Consider the following 20,075-nt stretch of genomic DNA (forward strand, 5'->3'; position numbering starts at 1 on the left):
AGAAATTACAATAAACCACAAAAAAAGAAAATAGTTTTTTTAAAAGCACATATTTTCACAAATACAGAAATAGTATAGCTGTATTCCTCAAAAAGGCCTTTCAAACCACAGAAAAATAATTCTCAGTATGTTAATTGCTTAATTTCTGATATACACTCATTTTTTATAGACTATATCAAAAACGAAATAAAATTAACATTTAGCACAATATGCAAAAAGATGGCATGTTCACTATAATAAACAATTTACAATAGTGCAATCCAGTGTCTATATGTGCCAGGAACTCATGAGGATACATATCTTTGTACAAGACCATGTTCATCCATGAAATGTGCAATAAATAACAAAAAATCAAAATAATGTTAATAATACAGCCACACCCCATAAATGTGTGTGGGAATGTGTATGGAGTATTTGAGTGTATGGTGAGTGTGTGTCTAAGTGTTTTTGTGAAAGAGCAAGAGATTGGATGACAGCAAGAGAGTAACTGCAGGCTAAGTGTTTATAACGGATAAACTACAACTCCCGGGAAAATGACATCACTTCCCGTTGCAACACAGGTAGTGTGGTGAGAAGTGACACAAGGGAAAATCATGCGATTGTTCATTTTTACAACAACATTGTAAGACATTTAAAGGGTTAGTAGATACAGGCTAAGCCATTGTGGCTGGAGACAGAGACATAAGATGGATATTGAAATTTTCTGTCTTTTTAGGTTTTATTGTTATTAATTGTGTTGGGCCTGTGATTCAAAACCTTGGCTTGAACTAAAACCATGAATGAGTCTTAACAACTTGTTTAGACAGTGTCCATAGCAGTAGTAGCTAACCCCTACCTTGCATTCACCCACACAAATACTTGTACAGTCAGGTACACAAATATTTGGACATTCACACAAGTTTCACCATTTCGACTCTACATCACCACAATCGATTTGAAATCAAACAATTGAGATGTGCTATAAGTGCAGACTTTAGCTTTAATTTGAGAGTACTTATATCCAAATCAAGTGAGCAGTGCAGGAAAAACTAATTTTTATATGCCTGCCACCTTTTAAAGGACCACAAATAATTGAATGAACTAATATAATCATAAATCAGATTTACACTTTTATACTAGGTTGCAAATCCTGTACAGTCAATGACAGCTTGAGCCCATAGACCACGGGTTTGCAGTCCATTTTCTGCAGCTCCCTGTGGCTTCATGTTTCATTTTAATTAATTTAATTTTAGTTTAGTTGTTTAGTTATGTGTCACAACTGCTGATGTGCGACACCCGCAGGTTGACATCTGAATGCACACTGTCATACATGGGATGACAATGATAAAAGGAAGAGGGCTCACAGAAGCAGACTGCACTTTTGCAGGTGGATAATCTGCAAGTTTAAATCCTTTTATTTCATAAATACGAGGAGGGCTCAAATAGACATTGCGTATTTTATTCGCAAGTAACCATCAATCCAGCATCTTTTTGAACTTTTTGTTGCATGCAAAAATAAAATTTAGTTTTTTTGGTTGCACTTATTGGATTTCATAAATGCAATAAAAACAAGCATAAAGGTAAAAAAAAACAACAACAACAAAAAAAAAAAACGATATATGCAGTGATGTCTTCATTTTAGGTATGAAAATAGTTTTGTGGCTCCCAGTGATCTCTTTTCTGTTGGAAACGGGTCCAAATGACTCTTTGAGTGTTGCCAACCCCGCCATAGACATTACTAAACATGGTTCCTGCTTTTTCTTGGGTTTTTCCCCCCCTTCTCCTATGTCTTCAGCGAGTGATTGACTTTGCCAATAGAGATCATTGCACTTTTTTGCCTTAAAATAACTCTTTGGTTGCTTTTGCAGTATGCTTTGAGTCATTGTTCGTCTGCACCACTTACACTGTATGCATACACTAATACACATACACATACACTTGAAGCATAAAAATATGCTTTTTTTTTTTTTTTTGCGTGGGTGTAAAGCGAAAGACTCTTAAGAACTAAACTAAGATCAAATCTTTTTTAGGTGAATACACACCACATCCATTCGTCCAGTGATGATGAGGTGGACTTCAAGGACAGTGGCTTTCACCAGGACTCTTCTCTACAACAAGTAAGACAAGATGTGTGTGTGTGTGTATTTATGTATGTATGTGTATATATATATATGTGTGTGTGTGTGTGTGTGTGTGTGTATGTATGTATATATATATATATATATATATATATATATGCATGCAAACAGTTGCAGTTGAAAAGTGGGCATTAATGGTTAAATAAATGTTTTTTGTCGTAGAAATAAGCAAAAACACAGAGTTTGCATTCAGATAATTTAAACTATTGCTTATAAATCTTGGGTCCATTTATTCAGAAAAGTTTGTTATTACGCACTAAATTCTTATCCTCAAAAGTTGAACATTTCAGATTTTTCACTTCATGCATTATGACTATGGGTCATGCACGGTAACAACAGAAAAATCTCTCTACCCTATTGCATTGTTTAATTAATTTACTTATTCACTAATGTAATTTAGGGAACTTTACTAATTACTGTAAATAGAGTGCAATTCACCTTTTTCTCATGAGTGTCAGTGCATGTTTGCAGAGTTTTAGCTATTAACCTTTGTCACATATTATTCATTCTTTGTTCTATATTTGCTATGTATCTTTATTGCAAGTAATGACCAGTATTGTGTAGAGCCAAGACTATATCATTATCGTTGGTCTTGGGTTTTGCCAGGCCTTTTCTGATTATCAGATGCAACAAATGACGTCCAATTTTATTGAGCAGTTCGGCTTCAATGACGAAGAGTTTGCTGATCAGGACGATGTTGTGGAGTGAGTACTCATCCTGCATGACTAGACTTCCTGTCTAAGTATTACTGTGTAACACTGAAGGGACAAGGCACTTTTCACATTCAAAAGCTGGCAGTGTGGAATTTTTCACTCATTTATCACTTTAGAAAAGACAGAACTACTTCATTATCTACCCCATTATTGAGACAACAATCTTTGATTTCATTCTTGTTGACATAAAATTTTGAGCAATAGCGGAAAATTTATTGTAAGCTCTTCCGAGACCTTTTAATTCCAGTTTTCTGGAAACCATGTTCAGCTTTCTTGTATTGAGGTGTTTTGTCCTTTTCTGCCTGCCTTTCATTGAGCTGTTTTCACGGGTATAATCTTCTGCCAAGGTTGCGGGTTGGTGAAAAAAGTTGGCAGGTGATCATTGATTTAAAATGTCTTTTTCACTTCAAACAAACCGCTTATGGGATGAAGTTGTGTATTTTTTTTCTGAGATGAGATTATGGGCTCTGAATTATCACAACTATGTCCCAATAAATTAGGATCATTGAAACCAGTACAGGTTTCCAGTCAGTTAAATGGGTCAGTTTCCTCACTTTATCTTGTTATCAGCGTATTGACTGTATCCAGACTCAGTGAGAGAATAATGCCATAATTCTAACTAAAAATGGTAGATTATATTTTCTAGTCTTAGCGTCAATTGTTTGACAATTGAAGATGGCACTGATGCACTACTGAAATCTCTATTAGAAATATGTCATTTTGTGAAATTTGAAATGCGGATATGAGTAGCTCACAGAATTGCAGTGGTGGTACAGCTGATCATGCTCCCAGTCCATTTAAGTATAAGATCTGTCTGGTGGTCCTCTATTCTGTGTCGTCATGAAACTTATATATTTGATGTAACCTTGTATAGTCTATGAGGAGACCAAATGATGTTATCTGCTGATACATGCTCTTTTGCAGTGGGCAAATGGGAATGGAATTTAACTTTTGTCTTTGTCTCAGATGGTCTTGAGCTACTATAGTGTGGTTTAGAGGTTAGTTGCAGTACCACGCACTTGGTTCCCACTGGAAAGATGGAATAGAGGTATAGAATGAGCCGAATGTGAGAAGATACATGATTATTATTATTACCAGTATTATTGCTATTGTTACAAGTTTGTATTGATTGGAAGAAGTCCCAGGAAAAGCACAATATTGAGTTAAAGTATTTAATCTCCCACCACAAAAACTGGAAGCGAGAGGGAAACCTCTGGCCTAGCTCAAACAAATGTCAATAATATATATATATAAGAATATTATATTATAATAGTAATATTCACTACCATGTTCATGTAGAATTGAACAAGCAATTGTCCCGAAATGTCCTTGACGCATAAGAGGAGTTAATTAATAGCATGTAGGAAAATATCAATGGTTAAACTAAAACTAATATTGATTCTATGATGGAAAATATCTATAATGTTTGTTAGTATGGTATAACAAAGTATGTGTAAGCGTTTTTACATAATGTGTATAGATAAAGCGTTTTGAAAACCAAGGAACTATTGGCACGCATACACTTTTTTCTTACTTTTTCCAAATGAAAAATGTTATCACTAGACTAATCAAAAATAAAGATTGGTTGCTGCCCTGAGCTTCATGTATATAATACATGTATTGAATTGTTGGAAACTGTCAGACTCTGTTCTCTTTAACGTTGCAGGTTCCCTCTGTGCAGTTTTTCTGCTAAGACTTAAACTGATATAAATGTTCATTTGAGGACTTCAGGCAGTATGGCAGTTTCCTCACATGATTGAATTGACAATTGTAGTATCTTAAATTGCATTTAATATATATGGAAAAACGTGCAATATTTAAAACAGTTTTTCTCTCTGGTTGTTCAGTTTTTCTTTGGGCCTATCTACATGCCTGTTTTTCCCTGATCCCTGACTAAGTATGTAAAGAACAAATGTGTACATAAAAAAAAAACAGCTTTTTTTTTTTTTTTATCTTCACCATGAAGCTGGCTTAGAATTGGTCTAAATGTTTCCTGCATTATTGGAAATTGTATGTTGGAGCCTGTCTGTATGTGTGTAGCCATATATGTGAATGCCTAACGACCCTAACTAAACTAAACTCTGTTCTCTTTAACGTTGCAGTATTCCCTTTGATAGAATATCAGACATCAATTTTTCACTGAATACAAATGAAAGTGTAAGTATTTTGATTATTAATCTTGAATTCACATGCAATCATTCAATGGAAGAGGATAGTGTTTACTAATGTGGCCTTATTTCCTGATATTACTGTTAGCATTCATCTAGGAACCATGAAGTGAGATAAGAAGGTCAAATTCACATAAGAAATAAGCAGCAGTTAGAAACGCCTTTGAACCAAAAGCGCACTAGTATATTGCAATTGAAGTGGTTCAGTTTTGCGCCTGAAGTCAGGCTGCTAGCATACTACAGGTAAACATGTAAATGTCTGCTTTATGGCTGAGTGGCCCTTGGTCTGTAGAATCAAACTCTAGTATTTATGTGCAGTGCCTGTAGGTAGATAGATATTGTTTTTCTAAGTACATAGTGTGTGTGTGTGTGCTTCCCCAGGCGAACATAGCTTTGTTTGAAGCTCGCTGCAAGGAGAAAATCCAGCAGTTTGAAGATGCCGGTTCAGATGAAGACGATATCTGGGACGAAAAAGATGTCCCCTTCGCCCCAGAGACTCAGAGACGCCCCAGGTCAGTTTGCAATATGCACAAAAAAATACCCTTGTCCTTCTGTCTTGGTCTGTGTGTGTAACATCCACTTAATGGGTGTGCTGACAAAGAATTTTGTCTTTGTAATGTCATTAGGAATAAACTGTTACTCTGCAGAATCAAGCCCACCATCCTTTCTTATGATTGTGCCAAAAATAAATTAATTAATTAATAAAAAAGATCAGTAATTATATGGAATTTGTTAAACCCCATCTCCCCCACACCTCTTTCAGACAAGAGGCTAAGGAAAATTATGACCAGAAGAGCTAGGCACAAGCCCATCCTCTATCCAAGGGCTGTTAAACTTGAGAACTCCATTTGGCACTTAGCAAAGACTAAGTCAATAATTATAGACTGTTTTTGACTTGTTATATATCGTACACTTTTTGACCTGTGAACAGATTTATTTATTTTTTTTATGTGCAATCATGCTAATGACAATAAATCAATCTCAACTCCTTGAACTTTCAATTATGTGCAATTTTTTTTCTTCTTTTTTCTTTTCTTTTTCATATGAGGAGGATTGGAAGTAACCCTCACTTTGTGTGTCTGTTTTAGGAGTTCAGGCAGTACAGACAGCGAGGAGAGCACTGACTCGGAGGAGGAGGATGGGAAGAGGGATCCATTTGAATCTTCTAACCCCAGCACCGATGACAGGATGGAGGTTGACACAGGTTGGCCTACCTTCAAGAATTACAATGACAAGAGCAAATAGATCCAAAAGATAAAAAAAACATGACAGATTTTATTAGGTATTAGAATTAGACTCAGATGTAATCAGTTAGAGGTTATTGTAAAAAAATTAAATGCTCTTAGTGCAGGTCTTACATAATACCATAACTAGTGTAGTGTTCATTTTCAATATCTAAATACAGCGCTGATGGCGAGGGCTCCTGAAAGAATGTTTTGCATTACCTTCAGGCTGCATATGTTCATTGACCCCAAGAACTGAACCATTTCTGATGCTGGCATTAGAAATGGTTCAGTCCTGGTTGGAATTAATTTATTTTTAAATTTTGATTAATAAGAAAGCCACAGACCAATTTGATGTGTTAACATTAACATTAACATTTCTATTTTTAGGGCCGGTGTGGACAGCCAACTTTGATGATATACCCATGGACACAGGGACATCCGCACCTCCACCCTCCAACCCTGCTGCGTCATCTCCCTTTTCCTCCTCCACCTCTACAACAGATGCCCTCTCTGAGGCAACATGGAACACCTCTCCAGCTGCAAACTCCAACTCTGAAACAGGCTGGGCAGACTTCTCCAATTTCACCCCTGTTAGGTAGGACGTCTTGGCAGATTATGCAGTTTCATATTGCTGTGCTGACAGTGGTGCAATGTACAGAAGAGCATTGCTGTATTTCATTCTGAAACAGGGCTACATAGATTAAAAAAATTTTCTTTTTCAGCCCTAAAGACCCACTAAGGTGCAACTCACCAGTTGCAATGGAGACCAGCATCGGGACTATGGACCCTCTTGGGGTCAATGCACCTATGCAGCCTGAAGGTAAGATATGTTCACGTACATGTACATTTTAATAGCGTGTGATCTAGAGAAACATACAGCAGGTTGCCATCCACATTCAAGTATCTGTGACCTTAATTATCCTGCTGTCCCATTTTGACACTAAAACTGAACTTACTTGGGAAAATAACAAAATTTGAGTGTGTGTGCTCGTCTTCTAGTTGCAGAATCTCAATTAAATGCTCTTAGTCACTGCAACCTATCATCTGGCTCATTTGCCACTGACATTTTCTTAATGTCTCTCAGACTGTGATGGCTGGTTGGGAAGCAGTGTGGCTTGTTCCTCCATTTCGTCTAAGGATTGTGGGAGATCTAAAGCAGAGCAGGAAATGGCCTGTTGTGAGCAACGTAGCATCACAGAGACCGTCATCAATGGCTGTATGAAAGAAACTGTGAGCCTTACTGTTGATGCCAAGACTGAGACCGCCGTCTTCAAGAGGTTCGGCAAACACACCCACTCTAAAAACACGCTCTATGGCTGTGCTTAATGACTGAATGTCATTGACTTCTTACTCACACATGGTAACTGGCAAATCTAACATGGTCACAGATTTAGATACATTTACAGTTGTAGTCAAAAGTTTACATACACTTGTAAAAAACATGTCATGGCTTTCTTGAGTTTCCAGTTATTTCTACAACTCTGATTTCTCTCTGATAGAGTGATTGGAACAGATACTTCTTTATCACAAAAACATTCATGAAATTTGGTTCTTTTGACTTTATTATGGGTTAACAGAAAAAGTGACAAAATCTGCTGGGTCAAAAATATACATACAGCAACATGAATTAGCAATTTTGGTGACTTAGAAAGTCTACAGCTGACTACAGCTGGTGACTTTTCTGAGGCCATTTTAATAGGGCTCATTAGATACAAATGCCCACAAACACTACAATGGGAAAGTAAAACAAGCTCAGCATGGATCTGAAAAAGTGAGTCATTGACTTGAACAAGTCAGGAAAGTCACTTGGAGCCATTTCAAAGCAGCTGCAGGTCTTAAGAGCAACAGTGCAAACAATTGTTTCTAAGTATAAAGTGCATGGCACTGTTTTGTCACTGTCACGATCAGGAAGAAAATGAAAGCTATCACCTGCTGCTGAGAGAAAAATTGGTCAGGAGGGTGAAGAGTCAACCGAGAACCACCAAAAAGCAGATCTGCCAAGAATTAGAAGCTGCCGGAACACAGGTGTCAGTGTCAACAGTCAAGCATGTTTTGCATCTCCATGGAGTGAGAGGCTGCTGTGCAAGAAGGATGCCCTTGCTCCAAAAACGGCACCTTATGGCTCAACTAAAGTTTGCTGCTGATCACATGGACAAAGATAATACCTTCTGGATGAAAATGCTGTGGTCAGACGAAACAAAAATTTAACTGTTTGGCCACAATTCCCAGCAATATGTTTGGAAGAGAAAAGGTGAGGTCTTGAACCCCAAGAACACCATGCCTACCGTGGAGATGGTGGTAGTATTATTCTGTGGGGCTGTTTTGCTGCCAGTGGAACTGGTGCTTTAGAGAGTAAATGGGATAATGGAAAAGGTGAATTACCTTCAAATTCTTCAAGATAACCCAAAATCATCAGCCTGAAGGTTGGCAGTTGGGTGTTCCAACAGGACAATGACCCCAAACATACATCAAAAGTGGTAATTGAATGGCTAAATCAGGCTAGAATTAGGGTTTTAGAATGGACAATGCTGAAGAAACAAGTCCATGTCAGAAAGCCATCAAATTTAACTGAGCTGCACCAATTCTGTCAAGAGGAGTGGTCAAAGATTCAACCAGAAGCTTGTGGATGCTACCAAAAGCGCCTAATTGAAGTGAAAATGGCCAAGGGACATGTAACCAAATATTAGCACTGCTGTATGTATATTTTTGACCCAGCAGATTTGATCACTTTTCCGGTTAACCCATAATAAAGTCATAAAAGAACCAAACTTCATGAATGTTTTTTGTGACAAAGAAGTATCTGTTCCAATCACTCTATCAGAGAAAAATCAGAGTTGTAGAAATAATGGGAAACTCAAGAGAGCCATGACATTATGTTGTTTACAAGTGTATGTAAACTTTTGACCACAACTATACCTACTTGAGTGTGTTCAAAATTGTTTGCTGATCATTTAAGAACCCTTTCACTACTTCTGCACATTTACTTCAAGTCTATACTTTAAGTCTATACAGCAAAGGGGCATTCCAGAAAGTGGGTTATGTGATAACTCTGATTATGTTAACCCTGAGATGAGGGGAAACTCTGAGTTAACTGTTCCAGAAAGATGGTTATTTGACACTCTGAGTCAATCACCATGGTAACAGACTGTGTGAACATAACCTGCTCATTAGCAGGTTTTCTTTAAGAAACCCTGAGTTTCTACCTGTCTCCTCCCACACAAAGAAAGCTGTTAGACATGGATTGCCAATTCAGTCCAAATCTGATTGCTATAGAAGGCCAACTCATTTGAAATGCCTTCCAACCGAGATCAGATGTCCTGGCATTTCCAGGATGCTACCGCTTTTCAACCAAACTCTCACACCATGGACGTGCGCTCACATCACAGCAAATTTTATGCATAGCGCAAAAAAGTTTTTTTTGCAAACAGTAGTTTTCTTTACATCATCAGTGATGCAGAGCACTATGGAAAGGCAACAGTGTGTAGAGCTGTGAGAAAAGTAACTCTTGCACTGAAACGGCTGTTACCAATGAAGGTAGTGTTCCCGGGACGCAAACCTGTAAGACGCATCAAAGAGGAATTCCTGAGGGTTGCAGGTGACTAATTTAGAAATTATACATTCTGCTGCTCTCCCTGTGGCAGCAGACAGTGTTTCTTCTTCATCATCCTCCTCCTCCTCCTGTAATCCAGGAAAAGATACTGTTTCAGAACACTTTGAACAGCCATCTGAGGCAAGATCTGAGTATGGAATACTTAAAACAGCTGTCGGGTGTTCAATTGTGTCATTCAGAGGCTGAATGAGGCAGATGACACCATCCACAACTGTTGGGGGATGGGTGGAGATTTTATGTAGTTTTATATATAAGAAGTGTTGTAAGTTTTATTTTTAAAAGACACAAGTGTATACTTACATCTGATGTAGGCACTTGTGTCCTGGGGGGCTCAGGTAAGTTTTTCCTGGGATGCCCTCAGCCACTGGTCATTCAGGTCCTCAGCCTGTCAGAGGTGGTCGTGGGGGCTCCACCCGTTTTTCGGGCCTCTGCCTTCTTTCTGTTGGCTAAGCAGAACTGAAATGTTAATCTCTTTTTTTAAATTAGTAGATTTTATTTCCTTCGTGTTCAGGGTTTAAATTACTACTTTAATATTTACTTTGTTGAATAGCTGAAGTCAATTTAAAAAAATAAAATAAAAATCAAAGTGAGGTACAATCATAGCCCAGCAAAATATGCCTTACCTTTTGAATAATGTTTTTATATTTAATTTTTAACTGCTTCCAAGTACATTTCTCCCCTGATGGATTGCACCCAAATGAAAATGTGATTTTATTCCCATTTATAACTCTAAGCCACGGTCTCTTACAGTTAAATGTAAAATCAATGAAATAGTACATTCGAACTTGCGCGTTGGCTCGGGTAACTGTTTTTTTCCCATGCCATTTCTCTCTGCTTCGCTGCTTCGGCTGTGTTACATTTACAGCTAAAACACACGCTCTTACTCTCCATAGGCCTGCATTAAGACCTCCACCTCCATTGGGGTGAAATAAGTGCATCGCTTTGTCTCAGTTGTCATGGTGACTCATGGTCTCAGGGCTCTTTTGATGATGGCTTTTTATAGTGGTTGTGCACACACACAACTCAAGGTGAACATACTCAGAGTTGATTGAACCAACTCAGATCAGCTGTTCTCGAACCAGATACTCGGTTTCTCATCTCAGAGTAAGTCAACTCAAGAGTTCAAAGATAGACTCAGTTTGTTGAACCTCCTACCTGGAATACCCCCCAGATCTGATAGTCAATATGTTTACAATTGTCACTCAAGGGAATAAATTAACTGGAGTGGAAAAAAAAGTAGTGCCTCACCTGCAGCCAGCTGCCTGTGCCACAGTCATCTCATGTACAGTTCCATTTCTGATTGGTTACACATCACAAGTCATAGCTTATCTATACTGAACATGTCTTTGAGCAAGTACAGCTCTGTGTTAAAGGTAAGGTAGAGCATAAACTGGACAGCTGAATTTGCAAAAACACCACAATCTTACGAACATGTACAATTGTAGTTTACAGGATCAACTTAGCAAGAAAGTGAGGCATTTACTACCTGAAGTAGTGGTGGTGAAGTAACATACAGATTTGAATATCATCTACTCACTTGCTGAATTAATGAGCTTGAAGTACTGCAGGCCGCTCCTCCAAAGTTTTGGGGCATTGTGAAGTATTACCCATTTTACAATTGTAACAAAGGGACTGGAAAGGGGGTAAATCAATTGCCCAGGAACTTCCTTTTACCCTGGTTCCAACGGTTGAGACACAAGGTTCCTCAAAAGGTTCCTGCAGTTGCAGTGCAACTGTGGACTGATGCAGTTGCTTAATACAGTGGGTACTAGTTAAAAATGGTCACTTCACTCGGTGGCGTGTTGCATGAAATGTAAGTCACACCTGTAGCCACTAGGTGGAAGCATAGTACTGAAATGCAGCTCATGGACAATTCCATGTTTGACCGCAATGTAGCTGCAATGGAGAGTGGTGCTGTGAACGCTGTTATTAGCTGTGTTCAAGAGAGCTAGAGAGAGAATGCAGAGAGGGACTGCTAACAGTCAGAAAGCCGGTGAATCAAATAAATAAAACTTCATTTTTCTGATTGATTCACAGCAGTTATGTTCAACAGGAATAAGTAAATAAACAAACCACTCAACCCTGCAACTCTACTCAAACCTCTGAACGCGAAAGACCTGCATCATGCTGTTTATAACACAGCAGCAGCTTTATGCTGCATTAGTTGGTTCAATTAAAAATACATATAAATATTATTTATCTGTACAATAAAACAACTCTGATCCTGATCCACTTCTTAGTCATCTGTAAGTCTTTTATTTATTTATTTATTTTTAGCAGACATTTAGTTTAGTTATTTAAAGAAACACAAAAGGTAGCTACTGAAAAATTACTAAATCTAATGGGTCTTTAGATGTTCCTCAATTATCTAGATTACCTTGGCTAATCACCTGTGGTTTCTTTAAAAGCTAAAATATGAACATTAGGGTTTGTTTGTTTTTTTTTTTGGGGGGGGGGGGGGGGTTGTGTTTTTTTTTTTTTTTTTGCAGTTTTTTATGGTTTGTTTGAAATATTTGTTAACTGGTAAAATAAAAATTGCCAGCCTGAATTATTGTCTAAGTCCACCACTGTGAGCTTATATGACAACCAAACTAGATGTTGCTTAAATATAAGAATATAATAATATCTGATATGAATAATTAGCTGAAGTCTATAAAGTAAGGTTGTGATTTTCCTTGCTTGTAGCAGCCACGGCTAAGCGGCGAGAGAAACAACTACGCACAGTCTACAGAAGTCCATACAAGCATATTTGTTGACAAGAAATGGTTCTAATTAGTTCCATAATTCAGAGAGGACTTTTGTTTACTGAACAAATTTATAAATATCAGTTTTTACAACTTTGTAAAACAATTATGTGAACTGAAAAGGAATGATAAAGCTGCTTGCGTGCACACATGCATGCACGTGTGTGAGTGAGAGTGCTTCATTTGGATTTTCTGTTGCTACAGTGTGCTGTTAACCCTGTAAAAGCACACCAGGGTCGAGTGGAAGTGTGTGGGGAAGTTTATCTGTGCTGTTGAACATAACCGCTTTGAAACAATCAGAAAATACAGTTTTTATTGATCTGATTCAACTCATTCTACTAGGACCCACTGTAGTTTGTTCTTTCATAATGTAGTAGATGATCATTCTTCAAAGTCAAACTGTAGACACCTATGTAGACTTCAAAATCATAATACAAATATTAAGCACACAAGTGTTTCTATCAATAGTCCAGTACTTTTACAACCATTAATGCTTTTCACTGTTGAAATCCATTTGCATTGACATGAACTCTAGCCAACTACAAGCTACCCCAACCCTCTGCAAGCTTTCATAGCCACCTTCAGTATTGCAATGGGTTATTATTTTTCATATTTGAGTTTCTCCAGTGTCTCCATAGCAACATACTGACCTGTACGAAATCCACAGTTTTTAAAGTTGGTTGTCCTCTGTCCTTCTGTGTCCTTGTTAATTCTGCATTATTTTGTCTGTCTGTCTGAGTAAATAACTGTCTGATGACCTGAGCAACACTTACAACCTGAGCTTCCCCTCTTTCTCTTGCTGTGCGTTGTGGGTGTGGTCTTCTTCAGAGTGTTGAAATCTTATTGGTATGTACAGCCAATCAGAGATCAGCCTGCAGCTGTGCTGTAGTCTTGTCGTCACGTCAACCACCAACTTTTCTTTCCCAGTTTTGATCTTCTTTGGTTTCCTTGTTTGTTTATTTCATTATGTCCATTTTGCATGTGTTTTTACCAAAAGTGTTGTCCAAGTGTAGTTTTTACTTTGTTCCGTTTTCAGATGACTTGTATCTCAACAGGCCAACCCAATTAAAAACAAAAACAAATTATTTCAAATGACCCTGAAGTGGCCTTAGTCTCTTTACAATTGGATTTAATTATTCATGTTTATTTCATTTTTACAGTTTGCTTTTTTTTTTAGCATTTGCTGCCTTTTTTGGAAATAGGCACAATGCCTAAGGTGTGACTGTTACAACGCTAGACATTGGTAGGTGTCAATATGATCAAACTTTTTTTTAAATTTTTATAATTATTATTTAAACCTGATTTTAAATCATTCATTAACAACTTTGGATGGGAATTTTGTTGTCTGTAAATACCAGTTTGGGGGGAAAAAATCAGGACATTAAGACAGGTACACATGGTACAGCATCATTCATTTCAAGGTAATGCCAGAATATGTTACAACCATGCGCTATGTTTTCTTCCTAGTGATTGTTGTTTTCAGAGCATCCAGCATGGCCATTTACCTTAAACTGTAAGAATGGATGCACAGCTTAATTTTAGTAGCTACTCCTTTAAACGAAATCATAAAACACATGTTAATATTGTGTTTCACTAATACAACTTATCAAATAGGAACAAAACACTTTTTTCTTTAATACTGGCTCATAATATTAGTTTTCTAGCAAAGACTTATTTTACATCACAAACACTGATGGAGATGCTGTTTCTCAAAACTGTGATATTTATGGGTGTTTTGCTTTGAGGCCTCATTGGTGATTATTGGTGGTTCTCTGAGACAAAGCAAGACTGGCTGAAATCTATTTTGGTCCAATCAGTTTCCCAATCTGTTTTAGGGCTGCCAACTATTTGCTGCAGCCACAAAGTAAAAAGTTTAATAGCTAAACACTCAAAACAGTTGACTTTCTCCATTTGCTGTACATTTTGATGCTTTTCCTTTCTATGTTACAGTTTCCCTCATTTCAACACCTCCATCCTTTGTTTTGTGTGTGCTGTCCATCATTTTAGCATGCATCACTGTCCACATCTCAATGTGTTTCCTTGGGGAAAGTGGTTGCTTTATGAGCAATGGATCTAACAGGATTAATGTTTGTGTGTGTATGTGTGTATATGTGTGTATACATATATATAATATATATATATATATATATATATATATATATATATATATATATATATATATATATATATATATATATATATATATATATATATATATATTATATATATATATATATATATATATATATATATATATATATATATATATATATATATATATATATATATATATATATATATGTTATATATATATATATATATATATATATATATATATATATATATGTATATATATATATTATATATATATATATATATATATATATATGTATATATATATATGTATATATATATGTATATATATATATGTATATATATATGTATATATATATATATATATATATATTATATATGTATGTGTGTGTGTGTGTGTGTGTGTGTGTGTTCCAGTGATGAAGAGAATATTGCTTCTTCAGAGAAATACTCACTAGTGGAATGTGTGGACTTGGAGAGAACAGGCATCAACTGCTTAGCCACAGCCTGCTCAACCAAAACAGGGTCAGAAACAACACACACACACCTCTGACTGAAATTAGTTCACAGATCTGCAGCATTTAGCACTACTCCTATGAAAATGCTCAGGCAGGATTTGAAATACTGAAATACTGTGTGTGTGTCTGTCTATATATATATGTGTGTGTGTGTATGGGTATGTATCTAGTAGTAACTAGATGAAAATCATAATGAAAAACTAAGGGGATGCAATGTTGCATGCATTCAATGCATTAATCCTGGATTGTGCCATCACATCACCTTCCACTAGAAGTAGAACTCCATTCAGAGTTTTGTTAATAGGCTTCCCTTTTGACCATTCAATTATAGTTTTTCTCTGTCTCCTGTAAGCAGTGACAAGTGTCGGTCCACTGTGGAGCTTCCCAATGGTCCTCTAGAGGAAACATCACCTTTGGAGGAGGCCAAGTAAGTCTGACTATAAACTGTGTATTTCAATTTCCCTCTTCTTTGGCTGTAACACTAAACCAGAAAACCCCTCAAATTACTAATTTTTCTAATAGCAAGGTATCTAAAGCGTAAGTATGCTTTACTCAAAAAAGATTTTTTTTTCCCATCTGTCTCGAAAAAAGGTCCATTACTACATCTTTGTGTTCCACAGACCCGATCAGAGTGTTGGGTCCTCAGAGCCAGCTGTAAATGGGCCAGCATGAAGTTTCTCCAATGCCAGCCAATGGCCAGCCTGTTCTGCCAAGCAGGGCCCTCTTTTGGATAGTCAACGCAGAGCCCACTGCTGTGTTGTACCAACCCCTCCACCCTCGACTACCACCACCAATCAGGACCAGCAATACTCCCATCCGCTCATCACTGACAGTCAGACAAGTGTACAGACACAGGATGAACTGAAAAGTAAAATGAAAGACGTACTCAAATGGATACAGAATAGTTTTTTCTGCATTTGTTTATATACTATTGTTCTTATGAGGTAATGTGCGACTGCTATATTGCCACCCAAAATTAAATAGTAATGTTGCTATAGTTAAAGAAATGATTGTATGAATAAAATATTTTATAAAAAGAAAATGTATACAGAAATATAAAATTAATTGTCACAAACAGGAGGAGCTGATTGGTGACCCAACCAATCACTTAGCTCCTGTTATTAGCTGGATCCTGCATCACAGTCTCACACTTAATAACAATTGCTTTATTTAAAATTGTCACTCCCGATTGGTCTGTCTGAGCAAAGCTGCTCCTGTGAATTGAAACACATTTTAAAAACCAAACTTTTTCACTGTTTTATTTTTCAGCAGGTATTCTTTGTAAATATTTATCTTTATACACACACACACACACACACACACACACACAATCAAAATCTGGTGGAAAAACTACAAGTATTGGCCTTTCATGCCTGTGGATTGTAACCAGGTTGTAAGTAGCGTTTCAAAATGCAAAACAGAGTAGACAATTAAAAGAAAACTGCATTTAAACTCAAACAGCTGATCAAAATTGTAATATCATATCCTTAAAAAGCTCAAAATCTGCATTAAAAGTGTCAAAAAGGGACTCAGTCATGAGTAGCCCCATTGTTCTGGTTGATCACTTCAAAAATTTATTTAGGCATGCTTAATGGGTGTGCTTCTAGGAGGCTGGTGGGAGTGTTGCTCCACGTGGTGAAGATTGCTATACGAAGGGCATCCATGGTCTGGAACTGACGTCTGTCTCTTACCCTCCATCCCCAATGGGATCTCAATGGGACTGAGATCAGGGGAACACACAGGATGGTCCAAGAGAGCAACGTTATGCTCCTGGAAGAAGTCATTGTGGGCGTGGTGAACTGTGGCGATGTCCTGCTGAAAGACTTCATTGCTCAGATGAGAGCCCTCAGTCATGAGGGATGCCCACTGCAACTTGTCCACATAGCCAGTTGCTGTTTGATGCCCCTGCACAACCTGAAGCTCCATTGTTCCACTGAAGGAAAAAACACCCCAGATCATGATGATCATGATCCTCCACTGTGCTGGGGAGAAAACATCTCCAGTGGGATCTGCTTGTCATGCCAGTAACGCTGGAAGCCATCAGGACCGTCAAGGTAAAAATTTTTTCTAATAAGAGAAGAAAACTTTCTTCCACCTTTCAAAATCCCAGGTTTGGTGTAAATCCAAACAGGCAAGCTTGTGGCATGGGAGGAGATGTGTTTGAAGATGTTTTTTGTACTTTAAGAACGTCTCTCGCAAATGCCCTCTAATGGTTATTGGGCTGCAGTCAGCATCAGTAAGAGCCTTAATTTGGGTTGAAGGTCGGCCTGTCCTTTCACAGACAGCCTGTCGAATCCTCCGGCTCAGTGCAGGTGAAATTTTTTTGGGTCTATCACTTGACTTTTTTGTGCCATAACTCTCGGGATCTTTTAAGAAATTTAAAATTAATTTCTTACTGTGCCCAACTTTGGCAGCAATGGCACGTTGCATTTATTGACTTTGCTTATGCAGCTCAATAATCTTTCCACGTTGAAAATCAGAAAGCCTTTTTGCCTTTGCCATCAGGAGGTCATGACAGTGTGAATGTCTGACAGAAAGTGACATGAAAGCCAGATTTTAGTGTGGATTTTGAGCTTTTTAAGACTATGGTCTTAAACTTTTGATCATCTGAGTTTAAATGAAGTTTTCAATAAATTGTCTACGTTCTGTTTTTTGTCTCGTATGTCTCTTCTTTCTTCATTTCGAAGCTCTACATACAACCTAGGTACAATCCACCAGCACGAAATGCCCATACCTGTAATTTTTCCCACCTGTCTTAAGATATTGATCTAGAGATATTGATGTGTGTGTGTGTGTGTGTGTCTGTGTGTATATATATATATATATGTATATATATATATATATATATATATATATATATGTGTGTGTGTGTGTGTGTATATATATACAGTCCCGTCCAAAAGTATTGGAACAGTTCAATTCCTTTGTTTTTGTTGTATACTGAAAACATTTAAGTTTCAGATATTATGATGAATATGACACAAAAGTTCAGAATTCCAGCTTTTATTTCGTGGTTTTTACATCTAGATGTGTTAAACAACCCAGGAAAGATTACCTTTTCTTTGAACCCACCCACTTTTAAAGTGAGCAAAAGTATTGGAACAGACATTATTATATCACTTAAAGTGAATAACATTTAATATTTGGTGGCATAACCCTTACTTGCAATAAATGCATCAAGCCTGCAACCCATTGACTTCACCAGGCTGTTGCATTCTTCATTAGAAATGCTGTTCCAGGCCTTTACTGCAGCCCCTTTCAGTTGTTTGTTTCTGGGGGTTTCTCCCTTCAGTCTCCTCTACAGGAGGTAAAATGCATGTTCTATTGGGTTAGGGTCAGATGATCGACTTGGCCAGTCCAAGACCTTCCACTTTTTCCCCCTGAGGAAGTCCTTTGTTGTGTTTTGTAGACATCAGAATTCATTCTGCTGCTACCATCATGAGTTACATCATCAATAAAGACTAGTGAGCCCGTTCCAGAAGCAGCCATGCAAGCCCAAGCCATGGCACTACCTCCACCATGTTTCACAGATGAGCTTGTATGTTTTGGATCATAAGCAGATCCTTTCTTTCTCCATACTTTGGCCTTTCCATCACTTTGGTAGAGGTTAATCTTGGTCTCATCAGTCCATAAAACTTTGTTCCAAAACTTTGGTGTCTGATCTCTGTGCTTCTTTGCAAAATCCAATCGCCTTCATATTCTTTTTGCTGATGAGTGGTTTCCATTGTGTGGTATCGCCTCTATATTCCTTCTCTCTCAGTCTTCTTCAAACTGTGGATTGTGACACTTTCACCCCTGCCCTGTGGAAGTTGGCAGTGATGTCAGTGACTGTTGTTTGCGGTTTTTTCTTCACAGCTCTCACAATGTTTCTGTCATCAACTGCTGTTGTTGCCCTGGGCCAACCTGTTCGCAGTTTGTTGCTCAGTACACCAGTAGTTTTTTTTCTTTTTCAGAACATTGCAAATTGTTGTAGTGACTATGCCCAATGTTTGTGCAATAGATTTTCCCTTTTCTCTCAGGACCAAAATGGTTTGCTTTTCTCCCATAGACAGCTCTCTGGTTTTCATGTTTGCTTAACAGAAAATGCAGTTTTCACAGGTGAAACCCAAAGCCGAAAAAAAGAACTATTTAATGTCTTTGCAATCGATCTAAAAGGCAACAACTGAGCAACTAGAAACACCCATCAGTCACATGTTCCAATACTTTTACTCACTTGAAAAGTGGGTGGGTTCAAAGAAAAGGTAATCTTTCCTGGGTTGTTTAACACATCTAGATGTAAAAACCACAAAATAAAAGCTGGAATTCTGAACTTTTGTGTCATATTCATCATTTTGTCTGAAACCCAAATGTCTTCAGTATACAACAAAAACAGGAATTGAACTTGCTGTTCCAATATTTTTGGAGGGGACAGTGTGTGTATATATATATATATATATGTATGAATATGTATATATATGTATATGTATATATATACATACATACATGCATACATGGAGAGAGAGAGATTTTTTATTTATTTATTATGGAAGTCACATTAAGGCTAAACAGGAGAGATACACATTTTCATGACTGCAGCTTAAACTGGAGCTCCCCCCAGATGTTTATTTTGGACTGTATTCAGACTGACAACAGCACTGCATTCCAAGGTTTTGATGGCAAATCAGAGAAGTGGATTGTGACTCAAGGTTTGCTGTAACGCACTGGGATGTTGCACTATATTGGCAGTATTCATTCTCGCCAGATTACTCTGTAAGAAAAAAAACATCTCTCTCAGTTCCAGAATCTTTCCTTGTGACATGCTGTGCTGTGTTTTTTCTGTGTGATATACCAGCAGAGGTCTGAATCTGTTAAGACTTCTGTCTAACTTCCTGCGTCATACTTAATT

At 37.4% G+C, this 20,075-nt stretch overlaps 1 protein-coding gene across 8 annotated transcripts in view; it reads left to right on the forward strand.

Annotated features, from left to right (window-relative positions):
* ppp6r3 (protein phosphatase 6, regulatory subunit 3) overlaps positions 1-17,838 on the forward strand; it is a 31,078-nt gene extending 13,240 nt beyond the window's left edge. For 2 of the 8 annotated variants that reach the window (XM_029523296.1, XM_029523297.1), the window contains 11 exons: positions 2,010-2,096; positions 2,724-2,821; positions 4,933-4,987; positions 5,380-5,510; positions 6,087-6,202; positions 6,612-6,819; positions 6,947-7,044; positions 7,309-7,501; positions 15,090-15,197; positions 15,543-15,617; positions 15,811-17,838. In XM_029523296.1, the coding sequence (XP_029379156.1) occupies positions 2,010-2,096; positions 2,724-2,821; positions 4,933-4,987; positions 5,380-5,510; positions 6,087-6,202; positions 6,612-6,819; positions 6,947-7,044; positions 7,309-7,501; positions 15,090-15,197; positions 15,543-15,617; positions 15,811-15,862 (1,221 nt within the window). In that variant the 3' untranslated portion in view covers positions 15,863-17,838. The remainder of the gene's footprint in view (positions 1-2,009; positions 2,097-2,723; positions 2,822-4,932; positions 4,988-5,379; positions 5,511-6,086; positions 6,203-6,611; positions 6,820-6,946; positions 7,045-7,308; positions 7,502-15,089; positions 15,198-15,542; positions 15,618-15,810) is intronic. The other 6 variants (XM_029523298.1, XM_029523299.1, XM_029523300.1 and 3 more) reach the window with 6 other exon arrangements.
* The last annotated feature ends 2,237 nt before the right edge of the window (positions 17,839-20,075 follow it).

The sequence above is a fragment of the Echeneis naucrates genome, chromosome 16 (genome assembly GCF_900963305.1).
Source record: "Echeneis naucrates chromosome 16, fEcheNa1.1, whole genome shotgun sequence".
Classification (NCBI taxonomy): domain Eukaryota; kingdom Metazoa; phylum Chordata; class Actinopteri; order Carangiformes; family Echeneidae; genus Echeneis; species Echeneis naucrates.